The sequence below is a fragment of the Eumetopias jubatus genome, unplaced genomic scaffold (assembly GCF_037043125.1).
Source record: "Eumetopias jubatus isolate StellerSeaLion01/CBP00866 unplaced genomic scaffold, mEumJub1_p1.0 scaffold_17, whole genome shotgun sequence".
In the NCBI taxonomy this organism is placed as follows: Eukaryota; Metazoa; Chordata; class Mammalia; order Carnivora; family Otariidae; genus Eumetopias; species Eumetopias jubatus.
Genome location: NW_028274823.1, coordinates 72578677 through 72605636, shown reverse-complemented (window position 1 = coordinate 72605636; position 26960 = coordinate 72578677). Strand labels below are relative to the sequence as shown.

Here is a 26960-nt window from a genome sequence, read left to right as displayed (position 1 = left end):
GTCACAAAGCATCTCTGCCTGGGTTTCTCGGGGAAATTTTGGGGGGTAGCACAACACTGCCTACTCACAGTTGTACCCATCTCTCACATAACCGGGTGGACAGCACCCTCATGATGCCAGGACTTACGTGAATACAATCTGTCCTAGCTTCCAAAAGTCCTCAGCTTCTCACTGCAGCCAGAGAACAATCCCGTGCAGTGTTACCGTCTTTAGAACTGAGAGCCTGAGGGATGTAATGCCCAGGAACGAAGTCTCCTGGCTGTGTCAGGCAGTTCCCACTGAGCAGGATGAAATGTAAGGGGCACAGTAAATGCAAATGAAGCCCAGCCTCACCCCCACGATGGGGCATCACCGACTTCAGACCCCTCAACCACACACCAGCCAGCTCCCCTGCCCCTGCCCCCAAGTTCCTGTTTCAGAGCAGAGCTGGGCAGAGCTAACCACACATCTCTTAGGCTGGGAAGTGCAGAGGAGCCTGCGGCCCAACAGAGAGCAAATCTGAGCAACCACGTGACAGAGAAGACGGGAACGGGGACAGATTTGTGTTCGAACTGAAAGACAAGAAACAGAAGTACAGCGGCATCTTTTTGCAGCCGGTTACAAAAAGAGCTGCTGCAGTTTCCGAGGGGACGCTGGCGGTCAACCCCAGAACTCCTCGGTTCCTGCCCTCTGCCCTGAGCAGATCTGAGCTTGGGACAGTCACGGCTCCACAGGCTGGGAGACACTAACCTCCAGCCACCTCTGGTCGCTCAGCAGGCAGTCCAGGAGAACGGGCTCGCACCTCCTGAGCAGGGTATCCCAGCGCTGAGAGTCCCCCAAGCTGCTGCCCACAGGCCAGGAGGGGCCCGGGGAGCAGAAGGAGGCGGTGTCCGTGTCCAGTAAGGAAAGCGGCTCCCTCTCCGGCCCGCGGCTGCCCCCTGCGGCCTGCGCAGAGTCTGCCAGGTGCTGAGCAGTCTTGAGACTCAAGTGGGGAGAGAGAAGTCGAGGGTGTTCGTGTGGCCTGTCCAGGCTGGCAGCCGTGGCTTCCGTCTCCTCAGGGCTCTGACAAGGGGCCTCGGCCTCTCTGGAGGGCGGGCGGCCCTCCGCCTCTCCACGCTCCCCAGCAGAGCCAAGCGAGAGCCGTATGAAGCTAAAGCTTGAAGTAAAGGCATCCTGAGAGCCGGCAGGGGCTGAGGGGACCCTGGGGCCACTTCCGAGGCTGCAGCTGTTGCCAGTCACCTCCTCTGGGGCCAGATGGCCTTTTGTCCAGGAACCCTTTGCTCTTCCACCCCTGGCAGCACGCCAGCCAAGGCCGGGAGCCTCGGAACTGTCCATGGACGGGAGCTCCTCCTGCCCCCCAGCGTCCCCAGGGCCACACGACCTGGCCGGCCTGGCAGGTAGTGTGGGGGCAGCTCTGAGTTGAATCCCAAAGAGCCCTGGGGGTCCTCTTACAGGGGTCAGAGCCAGGCCGAGGCAGCCCACGGGGGTCGGAGCCGAGGCTGCTGTGCTCCTAGGAACAAGGCTCCCAACTGAGGGGCCTCGCCACTGGCCTCCAGGATCGCGGCCACACTGTCCGGCCCTGGACTCAGACTGGTGGCACTCCTCACCGCACGCCCCTCCCTGGGCCCGTAACGGAGCGGCCGCCACTGGGAAGAGGAACCCAATCTGGGGCCCGGCTGCGCCTCTCATGTAGCCCGGCCTCCGTGCCAGGCGCCTCCTCTGAAGAAAGGTCGCTGCAGGTCGTAAGCAATCCTGGCCACCTGCGAGGAAAAGAGAAACAGTAGCATAAACACGCAACTCTCACCGGCTCCGCAGGAACTGCACTGGGAGAGCATCTGGGGTTTAGAGGGCACGGCTCTGTGCATCTGTCAGACAGATGCCGGCTCAGTGGTCACGGGGCCAGCCCGGCCGGGGATTCGGATGACCCTCTCCAACGCGGCCGTGAGGTATGCCGACACGTCAGCAGGCCCACTGGAGACACAACCTCAGCGGCTCCATCTGAACCCTCCGGCATCTTGCCTGTTGGGCTCTTGGGCCCAATCGGCACTTTTCTCCCAGAGTGGGCCTGGAAAGCGAGCGACCGGAAGGCAAACGCCAGCACCCTCCTCCAAACAAGATCCAAGCACTTGCTCTAGCTACGTACTGAACAATACGTGAGTTTTCATTATCGGAGCTATCCCTGTCCCTGCACGCGTCTGGACCCTGGAGAGTCGGCTGGGGCACAGTTTACGCCCATCAGTTCATCTCACACCTTGGCCCACAGGAGGCCCTGCCTGATGTGCCCTACGAACCAGGGGCCGTGTCCTCTGCCCAGCTATGCAAGAAGAACAGAAACAACAAAAAATGCCAATAGCGCTCAGGCAGGATCGTACAGCAGCCGAGAGCAAAGACTCTGGCACCTCATTGCCTGGTTCTGGCACCTCATTGCCTGGTTCAGGCCCCGGCTGCCATGGCTGGCTGTGACCTTCCACACGTTACTTAACCTCTCTGTGCCTCGGTGTGCTCAGCAGTAAAATGGAGACGTTACCAGTACCTCTCGCACAGGGTGGCTTTGCACATTTAACCAAATGAGTCATTACGTGGAGACAGCCTAGAACAGTGCCTGGCACACATAATAAGTGTGCTGAAGGTGTTATTATTTCTCCATTGCAGAGCACGTTGTTACTCAGAATATGTGCATAATCTACATTCATTTCACGTGCTCCCTGCCAAAATCATGTGAATCAACCAGGCCAGGAATTGTAACTTTCCTTCTACAGTGAAGGAAACAGAGGCTCAGAGAAATTGACATTCCAGAAACTCCTGCAAGTGCCTGAGTGACCAGCATCACAGTCTCCTGACTCTCCTGGCCTGCATGGCCCTCTCGCTGCGGCGCTCTGCCACACCATGAGCCAGATGAGATGCAAAGCATACAAGGACGACCAGGCAGCACGGGACATGGCTCTAGGTATACTACAGCCTCTGGTGAGGAGGGGAACAAAGCTTCGTGCCAGGCGCACACGTCCTGCTCTGCCCCCAGAACACGGACCGGCCCAGGATCTTTGTCATGGTTAGCGGAAAGCGCTGGGCATTCGGGCTCCCCCTGTGTTATGATCATGGCACACACCAGTCTTTGGAACAGGTATCAATGGTAATCCCTGCGGAAAAGAGCACAACAACCCATGGGCCACCCATTCCCTGAATTTGAGCATCTAAGGACTAAAGAGCCCAAGACAGGTTCACCCAGTGACCTTCTCTTGCCAACTGGGTGTGCCAACTGCCACGTGCCAGGGAAGGGCTAATACCACCCACGTACATAGAATTCTGGAAGCTGGTAGTGGAGGGAGGAGCGAAAGTAAGGGCTATCAGGGGGTGGGAGAGGAAGTCAGGGTAAAGGAAGGGAGGGGGGTATATAACACACAACCCTAGGGGCTTGATACCATTTTTCCATTTCATAAACAATAAAATTAAAGCCCAGAAGGTTTTAATTTGCCCAGAACTTAGATCGTAGCTTACCAAAGCCTGTGTTGCTCATTACAGGACAATAAACCAGCACAATGCTCTCCTATGTCCCTAAGTGGCTTGATAAATGATGAATGAATGGATGCATGGACGGATGAGGGAAGGATGGATGAACCAAGGCCTATCTGATTCCAAAACACACGCTCTTCTTATATCCTTTGCCTCCAAGTATATCACTTAGGATGATAATTTGAAATGGCAGGAAGTCAGAAGAAAGATTGATTTTTCTTTTTCCTTAACGACACAGGCCATGCAAAGTCAGAATTGGTAGAAAAGGACATGATAAAAATGTACAGAGGGGCACCTGGATGGCTCAGTCAGTTAAGCATCTACCTTCGGCTCAGGTCATGATCCCAGGGTCCTGGGATCAAGTCCTACATGGGGCTCCCTGCTGTGCAGGGAGCCTGCTTCTCCCTCTGCTTCTACCTCTCTCTCTTTCTCTCTGTGTCTCTCATGAATAAATGAATAAAAATCTTTTTTAAAAAGTTTTTAAATGTACAGAAAATGTACAGAAGGAATTACTTAACTCATTAGTTAATAATCCAAATTGGACCACCCATTCAGATGGTCACTATCAAAAATAAAAACAAAAACCCAGCAGTGATTAAGGAGGGCACTTGTGATAAGGACTAGGCGATGCATGGAAGTGTTGAATCACTACATTGTACACCTGAAACTGATATTACACTGTATGTGAACTAACTGGAATTTAAATTAAAACTTCAAAAAAATTAAGACATTGAAAAAAATATTTTTTAAACAGAAAATAGCAAGTGTTGATTAAAATGTAGAAAAATTGGAGTGAGTGTGCCCTGTGTAAAATGTTTTCAGAGTAGCTGAAAAGAGTACAGTAGTTCCTCAAAAAGTTAAAAATAGAATTACTACATGGTCCAACAATTCCACTTCTCATTATATACCCAGAAGTACTGAAAGCAGAAAATATATCTCTTTTGAGATATTTGTACATCCATGCCCACAGCAACATGATTCACAATAGTCAATGGTAGAAGCAAGCCAAGTGTCCATTGTTGGGTGAATGGATAAACAAAATGTGGTAAATTCATGCAATGGAATATTATTCAGCCTTAAAAAGGAAAGAAATTCTGGGCGCTTGGGTGGCTCAGTCATTAAGCGTCTGCCTTCGGCTCAGGTCATGATCCCAGGGTCCTGGGATCGAGTCCCATCGGGCTCTCTGCTCTGCAGGAAGCCTGCTTCTCCCTCTCCCGCTCCCCCTGCTTGTGTTCCTGCTCTCGCTGTGTCTCTCTCTGTCAAATAAATAAACAAAATCTTTAAAAAAAAAAAGGAAAGAAATTCTGACACAGGCTACAATGTGGATGAACCCTGACGACATCATGCTAAATGAAGTAAGTCAGTCACAAAAGGACAAATATTGTATTTATATACATATATACATTTATATAAGGTATCTAGAGGAGTCAAATTCATAGATCCAGAAAGTAGAATAGTGACGGCCAGGGGCTGGGGGAAGGAGGAATGGGGAGTGAGTGTTTAATGGGGTCAGAGTTTCAGTTTGGGAAGATGAAAAAGTTCTGGAAACAGATGGGGATAATAGTTGTACAACAACATGAATATACTTAATGCCACTGAATTGTACACTTAAAAATTGTTAAGAGGGTAAATTTTATGTTATGTGTACTTATCCCAATTAAAACTTTTAAAAATCTTTAAATAGGTCAAATTGGGTCACCATGCTATGTGGTCTGAAGGACCCCCCCCCATCCTTTCCCTCAGGGATTTCACTATCTGAGGATATCCCTGTATGTCAGGGTCCTGACCACAAAGAGAACCCACGTTCCTACTGGGGTGCTGGTAAGATGTTATTGGGCCACAGTGCTGCATGAGTAACAAGCCAAGAAGACCAGACGTGAGAAAAATGTTCACCAAATATGGGGATGAGAGAGAAGGGTCAGGTGTGTGGATGGCCCAGCTCTTGCACCCACCAGACCCCTCATACCTCCCATCCCCTGGCATGGGCCTTCCCGGAAGGCGGCCCAAGAGGCAGACACAATCACACACTATTAATCCTAACCCTCAGGAGAGGGCAGAACTGACAGCCGGATCTGGACAGCACTTCTGGAATGAGCTAGAAGGATTAGAAGAAACCCATATTGGGCAGATGGCAGCTTGGAACCTCTAGAAAGACCCCCAGGTCCCTAGACCCAAAGTCCCCCTTTTTTTTTCAATTTTTATTTTTTGAGGCAACTTACAATATCCCCTCTGACCAGAAATCAATTATTACTATCTATCCTGCCTGAAATCCTACCTCTTAGATTGATCCAAACCCAAGTCCTGCCAACATGCCCTACAGTTAAGGAAGGGTTGTGACGCATTCAGACCTCCGAAGGCAAGATTCCTTCCTGACACCTACCTTCAGGGTTGAGCGGGCAGGAAGTACACCACCACAGGGTTCAAAGCGCACACTGGCTTTGAGAGCTGGCCAGGGAAACCAGCTGTGCCTTCTGTTCTTTGTAAAACTCAGAGATGGTTCCGTTCTGCCCATCTGGCCCTGGAAAGGCTGAGGAGGAAGGGGTGCACACAATCTTCTCCATCCCCCACAGCCTCCCGCTCCGAACAGACTCTAGGGAGAGGAGCGCAGACCTGGCTTGGGTTATGTAGGATCCCCCCTCCACCGCCATCCAGCCCAGTGAGCTCCGGGATGGCAGGGAAGTGAACAACAAGAGCTTAGAACAGACCCAGATGTCAAAAGACCTCCATATACAGTCCAGATAAGGTGCCCGGAAACATGCACTCCTCTAACTTACAGGGAAAACTGGGGGAAACCTCTGTTAACCAGCCAGATCAGCAAAATTCCTGTCTGCCTGCCTCTAACGCTCTCCTTCTTCTAGACAAATCCTTCCCGTCCTCCGGCTTCCAACGCCCTTCCCCAAGCTACCTTCCCCATCAGCAGTTCACAAGGCTTCAACAACGGTCCACTCCACTCCTGACCCCCTACTTACTACCATCCAGCACTGCTAGCTATTTTCTTCAGTGTATGTGAATTGTTCCCCATTTATGCTATATATAAGCTTCCTGACACCCTCATAATCCCTGCAAAATCCCAGTATACACAGAAGGCATTCCAATACACATCGGCCAGATAGTATTTATTTTTAAGTAGGAAATCTAAAACATGTAAGTTAAGGAAACACGATACACATGAATTTACTTGGAAGACCTTAAAACCAAGACCCAAAGTTTAAATCTACATGAAATGCCCATGTAGGCTGGGGCAAGTCACTTGGCCACCCTGTTCCTCAATGATGCAATGACTCATGTGGGGAAAGCATGTCTGTCTCCCTCAGGACCACTGCTGAGAACACACAGAATAGTCAGGAAAGAACAAGCACATAAGACTTTGCAAAGCACGACCTGGATATAAATGTACGGTGGAAGCATAAGTGAATGTATCTTTTCATGGAAGGAATTTTAATCCTATTTGTCATGGTTGGGGCATAAGTCTTTTCTAAAACATTCAGGTTAACCAAAGATCCTGAGTCGTAAAGAAACCACACATCCATGTGGATTAACTTGTTTTCAGAGAATCAGAATCCAATCATATACATACTAAGCACAAACACTCCACTGAACACGAGTTCATCTTTCTTTGATAGTTCAGAGAGCACTTGAGGATTCAGAAGTGGCTTCAGGTCGTTATAATAAGCATCTAGCAAGCAAGGCAAGTGCTAGTGCAGAATAAATCAACACTTATTGTATTTCCATTGTAATTGTGCAACCCATTTTAATAAAACAACTCCTTATTGAACACTAGCTGCTGTGTGGGATGCAGACACGAGCAAGACACCGTCCCTACCCCCGACTGCCCATGATCTAGGAGGGGATATAAGCCATGCATACAAAAACTGTCACAGGCTGGAATGTGCTACCTTAATCACAGAGGAAAGACAACTTGATTTGAAATTAAATGAATGGGGTAATCCAGTTGGCTCCATTGGTTTACCTCACAGTTCTTTCCCCTTCGGCAAAGCAGAGACTCCACGAGCTCCAGAACACTCCCGCATTTCTGTCACCCCAAAGAAGCCCCTCTTGGGATTGAAGGGAAGAAGGGTGATAAGGAGGCCTGTTCGTGGGACCCAGGACGACTCTAACAAGCAGGTCTGAGGCTTCCTCCCTCCCATCTCGCTAACTGCTCCCCTGCCTTCTCCTGTCCCCCTCCTTTATCCTGCACGGGTACCCCCCTCAATCAACCTCTTGCCTGTCTCACTCTATGCCTGCCCCTCAGAGAATCCCAACCCTGTCCTAGAGAGGGTACAGCAAGCAAGCACAGGTGGCCTGCCTGCTTGGGGGTTGCCATCGTTCGGGGAGCAGAGAGAGAAGTCAAGCATGCGCACAGGTTAAGTCCTGCCAGGGTGCTGAAGGACAGGTTCGTGGTGCCGAGCCACATAGCCATGCGAGAGTCAGAGAGGCCCCGGGGGATGCTGCAGGAAAGAGCCTTAGAGGTAGGAACGAGCCAGCTGGAGGGGCTTGGAGGGCACTAGAGGTGGGCTGGGCCCGGATGGAGCCAGATGCGGCAGGATGTATTGACCACATCAAGCCTGGATCTTTGCCCGGAGTGGGACGGACAAGGCCTTTGAAGGACATGAAGCAGAGGAGGGGCATGAGCAGATCTGCATATTTTAAGAGCTCACTCTGTGGAGAACAGACCATACGGGAGTGAGAGAGGACGCCAGGAGAAGAGTTAGGAGGCACCAAACAGGCAAAAATAAGCAAAGTAAGCCTGCAGCATGCCCAGTCATCCTGGTACTTCTCAGAGGTGAGGTCACGGGTCAGGAGGATGTCCCTTGCTCCTAAGCCATCTATGTCCATCCTCTGCTGCACACATCGTATTGGCTCCGGCTCTCTTATGTGATGAAGTGCAAGCAGCAGTTCCTTTGTAGCATTCTGGACAACCTCCCACCCTCCACCACCCTTCCCCAGGCAGTATCTGGGGCCAAATGAGTGATAGTCTCAACGAGTCTCTCGGCAAAGCAATCACCACAGGCTTGCTGACACGTCGTCTTCACAAACTGACACTCTCCATCCCTTTGAAAGGCAGATTGTTTTCCTAGACATGGTTATTCACCAGCTGCTTTTGGTGAGCAGAGCCACTTCACCCTGATCTCTCATTTCCATAATCTTCAAAGCCACACACACCGCGGGTGTAGACGCCCACAGGTCTGCAGAGCATGGCCCTCTCGGCCAACCACCTGGAGCCCCGTGAAAGCAAAGCTCTGTCTGGTTTTCTATCAGCCTCCTGGTTCCCCAAATGCAAGAGCTTTGACTCCCGGGCTGCAGACATCACTTCTTATGACAGCCTCCCAGTCGGAAGGGACGAGTCCCACACTGAATTGTGGCTTCACTGGCTTAATGTCAGCCCTGAGTCAGTGAAACTGAAAAGACTGTTCTGCCTGGAACACAGGAGACATAGATGGGCTAAAAGTATGAAGAAAAGCAAAAAAACGATCAACGGCGCCAACTGGTTGGGGGAGGAGACGTGACTGGTGAAGGATGTCAAGGGTCCCGATCCATCGCTTAAGCACGCGGCAGTTACATGGGCGCTGATAGTCTCTGCAACCTGTGTATCATACGGTTTTTATAACTGGGAGACAGTCTGTAATGAGTTCTCAGAGCCCCAGTCGTGCCCTCAAGGAGCTCACAGCTGCATGGGGAAGGGAGATGCGTCAACACACACATGCAGACCAGACTGGCAGTGGCTCCTGCATAGGAGGAACTGACCCTGAAGCTAAACCCAAAGGTGGAGGCTGCAGAGGCCACAAAGGAAGTGAGGCCTGTCAGTGGAGGAAGAGCAAGTACGCAGGAATGGAGGTGACAGCTGGAAGAGGTTCAAACGTCCAGGGCCCAGGCAGGCGGGGCGCCTGTGGGTTATGCAGCCGACAGTGGGCGTGAGAAGGCCCAGGCAGCTGGCAGGGGGCGCTGGGGCAAAGACAGGGCCAAGTCAGGTCCCTGCCCTGGAGAGAAGACAGCTGGAAACACGGCTGGTGCACGGAGATCCTCAAGAGTCCAGGATGCCCCCTGCAGAGGAACTCTGGAAGAGTAGGGGGGTGAGGGAAAGAGTGACCCGAAATGACCCAGGTAATCACGTGTGCTTCCCAGAGGTGTCAGCTGTGCGATATCGGCCTCGTGATGTGCAGCTCAATGCGTCCAGCACCGTTCGTGGGGAGCAGACACTTGTCACCTGCTGTCCTCAGCGTTTGTGCTCCAGCGGAAACACTGAGTGGTTACCAAATGTGGCTGCCTGGCAGTCACTGGGGGTGGGGGGGGTGTCTCTTTTCAAAACGATGCACTCACAATGCTGGGGAGTGGGACTCAGTGCCCCCAAGGTGATTCCAGGGGGAAGCCAGGGTTGGGAACCTCTGCTCTAGGGGAGAGTCCTATTTAACATCCTACTGAGCTCAGAATCCAAACGCATCATACACAATGTTCACAAGACGGCAGAGGTTGTTGCTTTGAAGAATCTTCTCTTTCCCCTATACTTTTTGTTTCTTGAAATGTGGCTTTTCACTGCAAACCTCTATGCAGGATGGAGTGTGGCCTGTATTTACAATATGTCCCCATATATCTGTTCTAAATCTTCTAGCCCGCATAAGGTTTCCGCTTCCGGTGAGACAATGGGAGACCTGGGCCCCACAGCAGGACCTCCCATGAGGCGGGGGGGGGGGGGGGGGGGGGGGCGGGCCAGAAGACAGGCAGCTGCTGGGCACTGTCTCACTTCCCTAATGTGCACAGACAGGGACAGGGCCAAACAGTGGGCCAACATTCAGCACACTTCGGAGTTTAAGGTCAAAACCCACATGTGCAGCATAGATCCCGGACTGGATCCTACAACAAAGAAAGGATGTTGGTGGAAAAACTGGTGAAATCCAAGTAAGATCTATGGTTTAGTTCATCGTGCCAATGTTCATTTCTGAGTTGTAATAACTGTACCATAATTATAGAAGCTGTTTGCGTTAGGGGAAGCAGGGGGGGGGCGCAAGGAGGAGGAACTCTGTCATATCTTTGCAACTTTTCTATGAATCTGGAAGTATTCCAAAATAAAAAGCTTATTTAAAAAACCGGTACACAGGGGTGCTTGGGTGGCTCAGTCAGTTAAACATCTGACTCTTGGTTTCAGCTCAGGTCATGATCTCGGCATCGTGGGATCGAGCAGAGCCTGCTTGGGATTTTTTTTCTCCCTCTCCCTCTGCCCTTCCCCCTGCTCTCTTGTTCACTCGCTCTCAATTAAAAAAAAATATATCTTAAAAAAAACCACATACATGTGTGCATGATTTATGGCCCTGTACTTTGAAACTAGAAAAGGGTATGGACTCTGTAGACAGAGTGCCTGAATTTAAAATTCAGCTCTGCCACTTCCTAGTGAATGCTCTTGAGTTACCTGCCTCTCTGCTTGTCTTGTCTGTTAAAGGGACTCTAGTTCACAGAATTGCTGGAAAAACAGATAAGATTATGAATTTCACTGCCCTATACCATGCCTGGCACAGAATAACCATTCAAAAACTATTTTGTTTTCAATTCAGGAATAAAGACAAGAATATTATCCCGAAGCAAAGACACCTGGACACGGGCACCTGGGGGCAGATTTCAAGGCAAAGCTCAACCAAAGCAGCCTCGGGTCTGACTCTAAGCCTTTTCCTGTACTAATAAGACTCCTGGAGGCCAGTAGGTATCTATTCTCTCTCTGTCTCTCTCTGTGTCTCTCTATCTCTCTGACTCTCTCTCTGACTCTGAGTCTCTCTCTGTCCCTCTCTAACTCTTTGTCTCTCTCTAACTTTCTGTCTCTCTCTAACTCTCTGTGTCTCTTTTTCTCTCTCTCTGCCTCTTTATCTGTCCGTCTCTCCCTCTCTTTCTGACACTCTCTCTCTGTCTCTCTCACACACACACACACACAGCCCATCCAGCAACAGTGTCACGGAGACAACCTATACTCTCTTGCTGACCAATCTCTTCCCACCTCTCTAATCCAGTTTTCTGTGTTCTGTTTTCTTTCTTTTCTACGCCTGGATCTACAACCTCCCACTGAAAGCAGGTCGTTGAGGAATTTAGCAGCAAGAGATTCACAGACCACGTGAAAGTGTTTGCTCTGAAATCACTGAGCAACCTCTCTCCATGGTGCTATTAATTCTCATAAGCGACTGTCTTTTTCTTTTCATGTAAAATGCTACTCAGAACTCTGATCGCCATCTGAACCCCCCTCAAGAGTGCTGCTAGCTACAGATGGGTGTCTCTAATGAATTTTTTAACTGCTGCCCTAATAAAATATGGATGAACCAGAAGGAGTCCTCTCTGTAGCTGCTATTTCCAAACAACCAAACAACTTAAGTTTCTGCTCTTATTTCTGTAGCAAAGAGCCGCAAGCTCTCACATCCACCCTAACAAAAGATAGCTTTCCTCATGCTAGTCCACCTGCAAAGTTCACAGTTACCTTTTTAATGCCATATTTTAAGCATGGGCTTATTTACATGGCTTTCTAAATGCGCTGTTTGTGTGCCAAATTTGAGATGTGTTTATTAAAAAATGATCCCAAATTGTCAGCACTTCACACATAAGTAGTACCCTTGAGACTGGAGCATCCCTGAAGGAAGTCCCTACTTTGCACTTAATTTTTTTATAATACTCAGAATTTAAGCCCACATCAAAGGTTTGTGCCAGTTTAAATACCTGACCTTAAAAATGATACAATTCTAGCATTGCAAATGTACTGCTCCATGGCCCTATTAGAAAAGAAGAGGAAATTTGGTATTTTTTTTCCCCAAACTTCAGTATGGAAACTTGGTGCACTGGTCTGAGGGAATAAGAAAGAAATCAGCATTATACAACTCCTGGGTTAGAAAGATCTGGACCCCGTGACACCATACACATGTGGATAGGTGCTCAGGGGGACCCATACCTCACCTGGATCTGAGATGTAAGGGGACATCTTCTAATAGAATATGATTGTCTTCTGTCTACACTTGAGGATTCTTCATTTGTAAAACTTCTCTAGCCCCACTTCGTATTGAGGAACTATATATAGCATCCCGGTTTTAAGAGGCCATGACTCTATCCAGAAAGCTCAAGTCTCTCTGACTGATGCAAATCCAGTTGGCATTTGGAGTTGATGACAACGAGTCAGGGGTGGACAGGAGGTAACCTTCACGATACCTACCAATAAAGGCTTTTTCTCAACAGTAATCCTTTACCGAAGATTAACTGGGGAATACTTAGGGTATTTAAGAGAACAAAATTTTTCAAGTATCCATTTATATTCATACAGCGCAAATTAACTATAAGGAATTCCTGTCTCTTCTTGCTTTCATAGTGCCTCTTCACTGTGGAATGATCTTGAACAAAGCAATACATTTTACTGTTACGAATAAGCCCCCGCAGATGCTTTGATGCTTAAATGTCTGAAGCATGCTTTGGTTATAGCAATGTTTCCACACGGTGGAAAGCAACTAATCATCCTCACTAAACTCCTTTTGAAAGCCTTTGTTCCCGAAGTGGCATATTTTATGATTTTTAAATTATTAAAATGAGATGCTAGTGTCTCCACCAATCACTAGTATCAGATAGACATCACATCCACACGCAGATCAGGGCCATCTGCCAGGGAAGGCAAAGGGCCCGAGGGGCCGGCCGCTCCCCTGAGGGCTGGAATTCAGAATATGGTGAGGACACTCTCGTAGGTGTCACAGCTGGGCTCTAGGCCAGAAACCAAGCAAGAGAAATCACTCATGCCATCCGAGGCCGTGCTTACTGGGCGGTGGGTGTGCATCAGTGAGAGATGGATGCCCTGCTGAGCACACCCTCACCGGTAAGCTGTGAGTGCCTCGCTCTGTGAGCTCAAGTCACCCGTGGGACCTGGGGTCCACAATCACCTAACCACCAGAGAAGAAGCTACTGCAGTGCATCCCAGGGTGATGTTAATGACGTCCTCAAGAGCGTTCTGAAGTTAGACTGGGTTTCAACGTCCCTCTGCCCCTCTTTTGACTTGTCCAAGTATACCTTCCCCGAGCCTCAGCTTTCTCATCTGGAAACGTTCCTCATTCCTTCCTTGGAAGGGATGAGCCACTTGTCCACACCACCTTCTCTCAGCATCGCCATGATCTCACGGCTGCTGGCATCAATCACACAGACTGAGGAGAGCCTACTGGTTCTCACCTCCCTCCCAGGCCACGCAGGGCGGAAACAACACCTTCTTCCTCTTCTCCCTCCTGCTTACAGCTCCATCCCAACCAGCCCTCTCTGGCAGCGCTCTTTCTTCAGATAAGACCAGTAACAGTGTTTTCTATGTCAGTTTTCCTATTTACAGTCTCACTCCAGTCCTGCCTGGAGATCACACCGAAGCCACCTGGGAGCGGAGGATATTTCCAGACAAGCCCTGAGTTACCTCTGGAAATGACTCATTTCATCTGTTATGTATGAGTTTTCCAGTTTAATATTCAGAAAGGGGGTCTGGTAACTCAAAGAAAAGCTGGATCTTGATTCTGTCAGCTCCCATCTGGGTGATGTTGAGCAAGTGACTTAGCCTGCCATGCCTCAGTGCACTCATGTGTTAAATGGGCATAATCTCCACACCTTGAAGGACTGTTCTGGGGATACAATAAAGTCACTAATATGTATTTGCGAAAGCCCATCATAGCTTATGGAAAGGGGCAATACATGCTCAGTAAATGTTAGTTTCTTCCCCAAGTTCTTCTGGGCATCTGAAGTCATTGCTGAATCCTGATGACATGTTGGAATTTCCCTGGACAATCTTTAAAAGGAGAGAAGAGCTGTCAATTTTCTCCCTTATCCTCCTTTGTGTACATGTGGTGTTTTTTCAGGGGGTTGGGGGTGGAATTTGTTAATCGGTTCCAGTAATGTTCTTCAACAGTCTGCTTCAGAGTTAGTTTTGTTTGGGGTATTTTTTTTTTTCTTACCTTCCTAAGAGGGTAGAAGACACAGAAAATAAATGGGTGAGCTTAAAGGCATAAAAGTCCATGGAAAAAAGTCCAAACTATCAGAAAAATGCTAGACAATCTTTAAGCAATTTCTGACAAATAAAAGAAACTTATTAAAATTTTAGCAGATCTATATTTTCCCCTAGAGCTACAGAAATCCTCTGCACGAACATTCCTCGACCAAGCACTACTTTGAACACCTCTTCATTTTCCTTCAGGGAACAGTTAAGGGGAAAAGTGACATTTCACACACTCTAAACACTCAAAATCAGGGGTTTTTCCCCCTCTCTCTCTTTGTTTACCTTTCCAGTCTTTGGGCTATTTTTCTCACCCTCCAGCAACATCCAAAAACCTATTTCTTTTTTTTAAAAAAAAGGCTTTTAATAGCTAACACAAACTAGATACGTCTGTTTTTCTCTAGAGTGGGCTTTAAAACTTGAGTTAGCTCTCACTAAGGGAATAGAACTTCCTTTGTACGCAGCCTATTTTGAAATAAATGAGGCAATCCTGGGTAATAAATTGGCTCTAATTCACTTACGCTGGAGGAAGGTGAAAATAAGATTGGGAAATTGCTGTGGTGGTCTTTGAGGAACCCGGGAGGATAGGAGACATGTCAACAAACTGGAAACACATGAATAACCTCCCGTGTTCTAAAAAGGGAAATAGGTCATTCCTGCAAACTGCGGTCCAGTGACTGCAAACCAATGAGCATGACACAGACACCTGAGAAGTTTTGGAAGATTAATAATAGGGCATTTTGTAGGCACTCACAAATGAAAAGGGCCTACATGGGTTTATTGAAGATAAACCAGGTCAAACTCACTGTATCTTATTTAAACAGGAAATAAGAAAGGGGAAAAGACAAGGGCATTCACTGAGAACTCTACTATATGTCAGGCCTTGTAAGTTAGGGGAAAGGTGGTAGACATAAATATCTGGACTTTACCCAGAGGATCCGGGAAGGCCTCTCGCACCTGCCCCGTGTACAAGTAGAGGCTGAAAGCAGGACAAGCAGGGCAGGCAGGTGGATTTGTAGGTGGTGAATGACAACTGCAGATCAAAGGGTTCTGGACCTTGAATGGATGACTGACCAGAAGGAGGGTCCCAGCTCTTTGATGCAGGGTTCTTTCCTGTCTTCTTGGCTGATAGTAGCTGCTAGACCTAAAAATGTCCCCAAAAGGATGACTCATACTCATATACAACTGTTACAATTTATGACAAAGGAGAAGTAAGTCAACGAAACAATTGGAGAATAGGGGAGAGAACTGCCATACACACGCTGAACGCACAACTACCAGCACCAGGGATTCCAGCTCATGGGGAATGATGTCAGAGGGGGGCAAGGGACCAAAGAAGGGTCCCTAAGGAGGGAAAACAAGATGAAGACAAAGTAAATGCTCAACCAGTGGCCTCCAAAGGATGCAGCCCATGGCGCGCATGGACCTCTCTGCCATTCTCCATGGCGGCATCATTAAGGATGCAGGTGATGGCACCCAGCCACCTTGAGAGACGTACTAGCCGAGGAAATTTTGAGAGTAAATGTATGAGTGAAGGAGATATTTATAAAGAGTGTATACATCTGATTATAAAATAAACTACTTTCTTGGGGTCAAAAATCAACCTGTAACTGTTTTCCCATGAAATCCTCCTCTTGTCTAGTTCCCTGCCTTTGAAAATGAGCTTTAACAACCACAGAAGCACTAAAGCAAGCCTATAGTAGAAGTGTGTTAGTGTGGGGCAGAACGAAGGGGCAGGGAGAGGACCTCAGGGCCCAGCGATCATGCAAGGGAAAACAGATGTGTCATTTTTGCAAGATACACCAAGACAGTGCCACACTTATGGTCAGGCGTAGCCACTAAGCAGGATGCAAAGAGATGCATGTGATCCCATATAAATCTCCACAAGCTGTATGAAGAGCATCAAAGTTCTCAGCTTTTCATTATCAATAATATCTTTTAAAGAGATTGTTTTCACATGCGTACAACTGGAACTCTCTGATCAGCTTTCTTTTAAATCCGCTGATCCAGAGATTATGTCTGTGAGCGTATTTTCAATTATACAACTAATCTTGACAGAGAGCCAGACAGGATTAAAATGAGGTGAGTTTGGATGGGAGTAGGGGCAGGGTGTAAATAAAAGGGTATCAGGGACATCACACCACAAATCCTCACCCTCTAGAAGGTGAGTTTCAAGGTTATTTTTGGAATGTTTGAGGTCATCAAGCTTTGTCATTATATTGGCTATAAATTCATTTAACTATGTTCTTAAGCAGAACTAAATACACTTGGCCACAAAAGTTCAAAGCTCTTTTTCTTATAACTGCCTTTGGTGCTTAGCATAGTACTGGACACTCTACGTATCCAACAAGTGCTCCAATATTCCACAACGAGCTGTCTGATGGCATCCCAGACCACCAATCTGATTCTACATTCCAGGGTCAGACCCAGCCTAATGATGGAACATATAGAAAAGCAGTCGTTTCTCTGCATTGCAGTTTTTCTATATGTTTAAATGAGACAGGACATGAGAAAACACATTGTAAACTGTAAAGTGCTACAGAAATGAAAAATCTTACTAAGGCTGTTAGCCCAGTCTTATCCCAATTGTTTATGGATCATACATCGTTACTGTAAGAGCCTGGTTACTGCCCATAATAATCAGTTTGCATTACCTTCCCCCGACATTATAAAGCTTTATGATACACCTAACAGATGTGATCTAGAAAAAAACTCAGAATGCAAGGATTTGAAAAGAAACATCAAAACCTAGCTTGACAAATTTGACATAATTGACGTCCCTTTACTCATTCAATATTCACTGAGCATCTACTAAGTGCCAGGCACACTCCAAGCTCTTAACATACTTTTTATGCCATTGAATCCTCACCAAAACCTATTAAGGTAAGGATTATCATCACCCTGTTTCTATAATAAGATTGCTGAGGCTTTAAGGGAGAGAAGTTAATTTGTCCAAAGTCACACAGCTAGCTAGTGCTGGAGCCAGGACTAGAGCCCAGGAAGTCTGGCCTCCCTCTCAGCCTCAACCCTTTCCTAAAGGCAACAGACACTGACTTTCTATATGAGAGTCTGTGATAAATACAGATCTCTGAGAGCTTGGGACTTAAGTCCTAAGGAGTCTATATGACCTGTTTTCACATTTGTTAACTTTCAGATGTAATTACCCCAAAGGATAACTGCTCAGTGGCATTTACTGATTATCTATAAAATAGTCCAGAAAAAGTAGACTACTAAGAACTCTAAGAGGAACACAACACAGCAATAATATCCAAACTCAACTACCCTGCATGACTTAAAAAGCTCTTTATACAAAAGCTTTCCAAACTAAAAATGTACTGAAGTCACTTCGGTTTCAAGCAAAGGCTCCTTATGAAAGATCCTCCCCAGTGAATGGCACCAGATTTAATCTGACAGCCACACATGTATCCATCACATGAAAGGGAAGGAAACCTCTGGAGAAAGTTAACAGATCAAGTTGGAGTTAGAAATGTCCCCCCACAAAAAAAGGTTTGGGGCTAGTCGTTCTTACCATCAGGCAACAGCACACCAGAGATGAGCTAGAGTAGGAATAAAGCACTAAAGCTGTGAGTCATGTAATGTGTTATAATTAGAATAGATTCAAGTTCATACTTAATGCCATGTTACTCTCACTCCCCACATTCAGTTATCTTTCCTAAACAGAAAAGCAAAGGACAGAATTAAAGCTGGCAAACCAAGAACATGTGACTGACCCTGGAGTAGCCTTGGAGAACCCTGTGTTCACCAGTCACCCTCACTCAAGTCATGAGTGAGGAGAAAGTTCAGGAGCTTCTGCTTCAAACTAGCTGGGCTTGAGTGTGGTGCTGGAATCATTTGCATCAAAAGCACCCAAGAGGTCTACGAAAATGCAGATTTCTGAGCTTTTTCCCAGCCCTCCCAAACCAGAATCCCAAGCGCAGGAAATAGAGGAACATGTGCTTTTCACAAGTGCCCAGGCGCTGAATTGCTTGCACAATAACCCCAAGGCAGGCAAAGTGCGTAAGGTATCTGCAAGTACTTCCAAGACTGCAAGGGAAGCTGTCTGAAAGGTAGAATGTTCAAAGGGCATGTGGAAAGATAAACAGAGGGGAGACTTCCAAGGAAGATGGCAGAGTAGGAGGACCCTGAACTCACCTGTCCCATGGATACAACTAGGTAACACTCACATCAGTGCAAACAACCCAGAAAATGACCTAAAGACTGGCAGAACAAACTCCACAACTAAATGTAGAGAAAAAAGCCACATTGAAGAGGACAGAAGGGCAGAAACATAGTGGGAAGGTGAATACCACAGGTCTGGCCACCAAAGGGAGGGAGCCACAGGTGTGGAGAGGGGTGGGAAACAGACTATCATACCAGAAAGCCTGTACAGGGAAGACAAATCCCCATAATATTTGGCTTTGAAAATCAGATGGGCCAAACTTCATGAGTTCTTAAAACCAGCAGGACATAAAGCCTGGAACTCTAAAAATTAGCGCCTCCGGGAGAGCCTGGAGGATGACAGGAAGCTGAGTCCCCACCCTTAAAGAAACAGCACAACAAACAGCCCTTGAAGATAGAGCTTAGAAGCCGCAGTTTGAAAAACGTCTGGGGCATACAGGAGAGAGAGTTAGTTACTAATCTCAGAGTTCCTTGAGGAACTTCTCCAGGAACAAAGGAGCTGGCAGGTTCATTTCCCTCTCCTGCCTCAGTCACAGGCCTGCCTCAGTCCTGGCACTGTGGGTCCTCTCCCCCAGAACCCCACACAAACCTCACCAACACTGTGCCTCCCAACCTCCTGCAGAGGATGCACACATCTTGTTAAAGCTGCACACCCCCCATCCATGCACACTTCGCAGACCAGGCTCAGCTGGCCGTGGTCTCCACAACAGCTGCACATCCCCTCTGGAAGATGACCAGTGCCATCTTGTCAAAATTGTATGTCCCACCCACTACTTTCAAGAGCAAGACATGTAGCTGACTTTCCTCACACAGAAACAGACACAGGTAGGCAAAATGAGGAGATAGAGGAATATGTCCCAATGAAAGAATAGGGGGGAAAATGACAGCAAGAGACCCAAGCAAAACAGAAATAAGTAAATGCCTGATAGAGAATTTAAAGTAATGATCATAAAGATACCCACTGGACTTGAGACATTAAAAAAAAAAAACTCAGAGATGAAGAACACAATAATTGAAATTAAAAAATACACTTGATGGAATAAATAGAAGACTGGAAGAAGCAGAGGAACAAATTAATGACCTGGAAGACAGAGTAACGGAAAACAACCAAGCTTAGTAAGTGGGAGAAGAAAATTATGCAAAATGAGACTAGATTTAGGGAACTCAGTGACTCCATCAAGTGTAATAACATTCACATTATAGGGAGCCCAGAAGAAAAAAAGAGAGAGAAGGGGCCATGAAAATTTATTTGAAGAAATAATACCTGAAAACTTCCCTAATCTGAGGAAGGAAACAGATATCCAGATCCAAGAGGCACAGAGATCCCCAACAAAATCAACCCAAGGAGGTCCACACCAAGATGCATAGCAATTAATATGCCAAAAAGTAGTGATAAAGAAAAAAATTTTAAAGCAGCAAGAGAAAAGAAGATAGTTACATACAAGGGAAACCCTCCCTAAGGCTATGAGCTGATTTTTCAGCAGAAATTTTGCAGGACAGAAAGGAGCAGCATGATATATTCAAAGTGCTGAAAGGGAAAAATCTGTAGCCAAGAATATTCTATCCAGCAAGGCTACTATTCTGAATAAAAAAAGAGATAAAGAGTTTCTCAGACAAACAAAAACTAAAGGAGTTCATGACCACCAAACCAATCCTACAAGAAATATTAAAGGGACTCTTTGACTGGAAAGGAAAGACCATAAGTGAGTATGGAAAGTAGGAAATACAGAAGTAATAAAAATAAATATATCTATAAAAATTAGTCAAGGGATTCACAAAATAAAATGATGTAAAATATACCACCATATACCTAAAATGTAGGGGGAGAGGAGTAAAGAATGGGTTCAAACATAAACGACCACCAACCTCATAAAGACTGCTATATATATGTTATATACAAACCTAATGGTAGCCACAAATCAAAAACCAGTAATAGATATGAAAAGAATAAAGAAAAAGGAATCCAAGTATGTCACTAAAGAAAGCCATGGGGCACCTGGATGGTGCAGTAAGTTGAGCGTCTGACTCTTGGCTTTGGCTCAGGTTGTGATCTTGGGGTTGTGAGACTGAGCCCCACACCAGGCTCCATGCTCAGTGCAGTATACTTAGGATTCTCTCTCCCTCTCCCCTGTCCCTCCCCCACGTTCACTCTCTCTCTCTCTTTAAAATAAACAAATAAATCTTGAAAGAAAGAAAGCAAGCCAACAAATAGTGAAAGAGAGCAAGAGAGGACAGGATTATGGGAAAACTACAAAAACAACCACAAAACAAGTAACAAAATGGTAATAAATACGTGTCTATAAAAAATTACTTTGAGGGCTGCTTCGGTGGCTCAGTCGTTAAGTGTCTGCCTTTGGCTCAGGTCATGATCCCAGAGTCCTGGGATCGAGCCCCGCATCAGGCTCTCTGCTCAGTGGGAAGCCTGCTTCTCCCTCTCCCACTCCCCCCTGCCTGTGTTCCCTCTCTCACTGTGTCTCTCTCTGTCAAATAAATAAATAAAATCTTTTTAAAAAATTACTTTGAATGTAAATGTACTAAAAATGCTCCACTCAAAAGACATAGGGTGACAGAATGGATAAAAAAATAAGACTCATCTATAAGCTACCTACAAAACTCATTTCAGACCTAAAGACACCTGTAGATTGAAAGTGAGGATATGGAAAAACACTTATCATGCAAATGGATGTCAAAAGAAAGATGAGGTACCAATACTTGTATCAGACAAAATAGACTTTAAAACAAAGAATGTAACAAGAGACAAAAAAAAGAACACCATATACTAATAAAGGGGACAATCCAACAAGAAGATATAACAATTTAAATATGTATGCACCCAACATGGGAGCACTCAAATACATAAAACAGTTAATAACAAACCTAAAGGAACTAATCAACAGTAATACAATAACAACAGGGGACTTTAACACTCCACTTACATCAATGCATAGATCATCCCAAATGAAAATCAACAAGGAAACAGTACCTCTGAATGACACACTGGAACATATTGAGAACATTTCATCCTAAAACAGCATAATACACATTGTTTTCAAGTGTACATGGCACATTCTCCAAAATAAATGACATATTAGGCCACAAAACAAGTCTTCACAAATTCAAAAAGATCAAAATCATCCCACACATCTTTTCTGACCACAATACTATGAAAGTAGAAATCAATCACAAGAAAAAAAAAATGTAGAAAGAGCACAAATACCTGAAGGTTACATAATATGCTACTAAACAAGAATGGGTCAACCAAGAAATCAAAAAAGAAATAAAAAATTACATGGAGGCAAACACAATGGTCCAAAATCTTTGGGATGCAGCAAAAGTGCTTCTAAGAGGGAAGATAATAGCAGTACAGGTCTACCTCAAGAAGCAAGAAAAGTCTCAAATAAACAACCTAACCTTACATCTAAAGGAGCTATTAAAAAAAAAAAGAACAATCAAAATCCAAAACCAGCAGAGGAAGGAAATAATAAACATGAGAGCAGAAATAAATGATACAGAAACTAAAAAGACAATAGAACAGATCAATGAAACCAGGAGCTGGTTCTTTGAGAAAATCAACAAAATTGGTAAACTTCTTTCAAGACCATCAAAAAAAAAAAAAATACAGAGAGGACTCAGGCAAATAAAATCACAAATGCAAAAGGAAAAATAACAACGAACACCACAGAAATACAAACACTTGTAAGAAAATATTATCAAAAATCATTTGCCAACAGGGGTGCCTAGCTGGCTCAGTTGGTAGACCATGTGACTCTTGATCTTGGGGTCATGAGTTCAAGCCCCATGTCAGGCATAGAACTTACCTAAAAAAATATATGTGTGTGTGTATGTGTGTGTGTATTATATATATGTATATATATAAACAAATTGAAAAAATCCATATATATATGTAAGTACATATATATATCAACAAATTGAAAAACCTAAAAGAAATGGATAAATTACTAGAAACATACAGCATACCAAAACTGAAGCAGGAAGAAACAGAAAATTTGAACAGACAAATTACCAGCAATGAAATTGAATCGGTAATAAAAAAAACTCCCAACAAACAAAAGTCCAGGACCAGATGGCTTCACAGGTAAATTCTACCAAACATTTAAAGAGTTAATGCCTATTCTTCTCAAGCTATTCCAAAAAATAGAAAAGGAAGGAAACCTTCCAGATTCATTCTATGAGGCTAGCATTACCCTGATACCAAAACCAGATAAAGACACTACAAAAAAAAAAAAAGACTACAGGCCAATATCCCTGATGAACATAGATGCAAAAATTTTCAATAAAGTATTGGCAAACCAAATCCAACAATACATTAGAAATACCACAATCAAGTGGGATTTATTCCCAGGATGCAAGGGTGGTTCAATATTTGCTAATCAATCAACACGATATATCATGTCAATCAGAGAAAGGATAAACACCATATGATCATTTCAAGAGATGCAGAAAAACTACCTGACAAAGTACAACATTCATTCATGATAAAAATCCTCAACACTGTAGGGTTAGAGGGACTATAACTCAACATAATAAAGGCCTTATATGAAAAACCCACAGTTAACATCATACTCACTGGTGAAAAACTGAGAGCTTTCCCCCTAAGATAAAGAACAAGACAAGGATGTCCTATGTCACCACTTTTATTCAATATAGTACTAGAAGTCCTAGCCACAGCAATCAGACAAGAAAAAGAAATAAAAGGCATCCAAACTGGCAAGGAAGAAGTAAAACTTTCACTATTTGCCAGTCACATGATACTCTATATGGAAAACCCTAAAGACTCCACCAAAAAACTATTAGAACTCATAAATGAATTCAGTTAGGTCTCAGGATTCAAAATTAAAGTACAGAAGTCTCGGGTGCTTGGGTGGCTCAGCAAGTTAAGCACGTGCCTTCAGCTTAGGTCATGATCCCAGGGTCCTGAGATTGAGCCCCACATCAGGCTCCCTGCTCAGCGAGGAGCCTGCTTCTCCCTCTCCCTCTGTTGCTCCCCCCGCTTATGCTCTCTTGCTCTCTCTGTCAAATAAATAAATAAATAAACTCTTTATAAAAAAAAAAAAAACATACAGAACCACAAAAGACCCCAAATAGCCAAAGCAATCTTGAAGAAGAACAAAACTGGACATATCACCATTCTGGACTTCAAAGTATATTACAAAATTGTAGTAATCAGAACAGTATGGTACTGGCACAAATAGACACATAAATCAATGGAACAGAATAGAAAACCCAGAAATAAACGTATGATTATATGGTCAATGAATCTTCAACAAAGGAGGCAAGAATATATAATGGGAAAAACTCTTGTCAACAAATCATGTTGGGGAAAATGGGCTGCTACCTGAAAAAGAATGAAACTGGACCACTTTCTTATACCATACACAAAAATAAACTCAAAATGGATTAAGGATCTCAATGTGACACCTGAAACCATAAAAATCCTAGAAGAAGGGACAGGCAGTAATTTCTATGACATGGGCTGTGGCAACATTTTTCTAGATATGTCTCCTGAGGCAAGGGAAACAAAAGCAGAAATAAACAACTGGGACTACACCAAAATAAAAAGTTTCTGTACAGCAAAGGAAACAACCAACAAAACTAAAGGGCAACCTATGGAATGGGAGAAGATATTTGCAAATGATATATCCGATAAAGGGTTAATATCCTAAATATATAAAGAACGTGTACAACTCAACACCAAAAAATAATAATAATCCAATTAAAAAGTGAGCAGAAGACAAGCACAGACATCTCTCCAAAGAAGACATACAGTTGACCAACAGACACATGAAAAGATGCCCAACATCACTCATCATCAGGAAAAGGCAAATCAAAACTACAATGAGATATCACCTCACACCTGTCAGAATGGCTAAAATCAAAAATACAAGAAACAACAAGTGTTGGCAAGGATGTGGAGAAAAAGGAAACCCTCATGCACTGTTGGCAGGTACAGTCACTGTGGAAAACAGTATGGAAGTTCCTCAAAAAGTTAAAAATAGAACTACCGTACAATCCAGTAATCACACTACTGGGTATTTGCCCCAAAATTACAAAAACACTAATTCAAAGGGATAAATGCACTCCTATGTTTATTGAAGCTTTACTTACAATAGCCAAATTATGGAAGCAGCCTAAGTGTCCATCAATAAACGGATGGATAAAGAAGATGTGTTATATATACACAATGGAATATTATTCAGCCATCAGAAAGAATGAAATCTTGCCATTTGCAACTACATGGATAGAGCTAGAGAGTATAGTGCCAAGTGAAACAAGTCAGACACAGACAACTACCACATGATTTCACTCAAATGTGGAATTTAAGAAACAAAACAAGCAAGCAAAGGGAAAAAAAGAGAGAGAGAGGCAAACCAAGGAACAGACTCTGAACTACAGAGAACAAACTAATGGTCACCAGAGGGGAGGTGGATGGGGGGGTGGGTGAAATAGCCGATAGGGATTAAGAGTACAGTTATCAAGATGAACACTTGAGTAATGTATAGAATTGTTGAACCATTATATTGTACACCTGAAAGTAATGTAACACTGTATGTTAATACTGGAATTTAAAAACTTAATTTTAAAAAGATAAGCAGGGAAGAAATAGATAAGCAGGAAGGAAATAACAAGGAATAAGGACAAAGGGGTCACAAAGCAATAAGAAAAAAAATCAAAACTACTAAAGGCCAGAATGAGTTACATCTTCTGTAAATATGCTAAGGACAGTGAAGGGGTTCAGAACAAGTGTCCCCAAAATATGCCACTTTAGCACATGGATTATTTTGAGCTGAAGGCAATCAAGACCCAAGAAAGCCAAGAAAAATTTTAACCTCTTCCTTAACTGCCCAAAAGAATTTAGACAGAGAGCCTGGTCCAGGAACAGAACTATCATCAGAGGTAACTACAGAGAATCAGGACTAGGTATGGTAAGGTGGTGGGAAACTGGGCAGGGCCTGGAGATCAAGAACTTCTCTGTGTCCCACTGATTCTGCATGGCAACCTGTGAATTGTCTTCCTCCCCTTTGTGGTCCCAGACCCCCGCCCCCTTCCCCTTAGCTCCGAATGGCATATGAGCTTCAATTGCCTGATTGCCTGTGGGTCTCATATTCTCATGGGGCTCACATACATACATAATTAAATTTGCTTTTCTCCTGTTAATCTGTCCTATGTTAATTCGATTATTAGATCAGCCAAAGAACCAAGAAGAGTAGAGGAAAAAATACACCCACACTCACAAGAGCAAAAATCTGTGCTTCAAATGAACAAACAAAATCTGGGAAAGAAAGTTAAGCAGGCAGGGACAGGCTCCCAAATTAGGGCACAAAGGTAACAGATAAGAGAGAAGACAAGGCAGAATTACACAGTTCAAATGTTCAGCCCTCACCTCTATTAAAGAAAATGATCTTCAGATTGGAAAGGATAGTGGTAGCATAAATTAAGGAGGAACTGAAGCCCATGAGAGGCAAAAAGATGGAAAGAGAACACCTAGCCACTTCAGATGAGTTCATGTCCCCAAATGAGGTCAGATAAATTATGATCTTATGATCCAGTACTAAAAGAACTTATGGACATGATCACAGAAATATGTACAGTGGATTTTGAGAAATAGTAGCCCTATTAAGGACCAAAGATTGGCAAGTGATCTGGTTTCAAGAAAGTAGAATCTAAGAGCTATAGATTAATCAGCCAGACACATATCCTGGATAAAATTCTAAATGAATGTTCGAACAAACAGGTTATGATCAAAACAAATCAGGCAACCTATGGAGCAAGAGAATGGAATAAAGGCAAGTTAATGGCACTTCTGTGAAGCCCACTAAAATGGACAAAGCATGAGAAGTTGGGGAGAAAACATTATTGACAATGCATGATCACATGCCATATTCATTTAATGGGCCCTTATAAAGTGCCTATCTATCACTTGTGCCAGGAACTGTCATCAGGATTTTACAAATATTAATCCATTTCATTCTCATACCAGCCCTACGAGTAGCTTTCTACAGATGAGGAAAAGCAGGCAACTGAGATGTTAAGTAACTTGCACAAGCTCACACGGCTGTTGACTGGCAGAGCAGGAATTAAAACCCCAGCAGTGTGCTCCAGAGTCATGTTTTTAACACTATGCTGCTTCTCAAAACTATGAGGAATACCTGCCAAATACTGTAAAATTTAGATGAAATTAATAGCAGACACCAAGTAATACATTCCTCTCCAGTTCTTGAGAAGGAAAGTATTTTTCCAAGATACGGTACTCAGAAAAATGAAGAGCGCAGGCATGCATTTGGAAGAAAGCAGCTGCTGTCCAACT

The 26960-nt window shown here is 44.8% G+C and overlaps 1 protein-coding gene across 2 annotated transcripts in view; it reads right to left on the bottom strand.

Annotated features, from left to right (window-relative positions):
* The window catches only part of DISC1 (DISC1 scaffold protein), a 397155-nt gene that overhangs the window by 345246 nt on the left and 24949 nt on the right, over positions 1–26960 (bottom strand). For both annotated transcript variants that reach the window (XM_088020223.1, XM_088020224.1), the window contains exon 2: positions 730–1739. In XM_088020223.1, the coding sequence (XP_087876349.1) occupies positions 730–1739 (1010 nt within the window). The remainder of the gene's footprint in view (positions 1–729; positions 1740–26960) is intronic.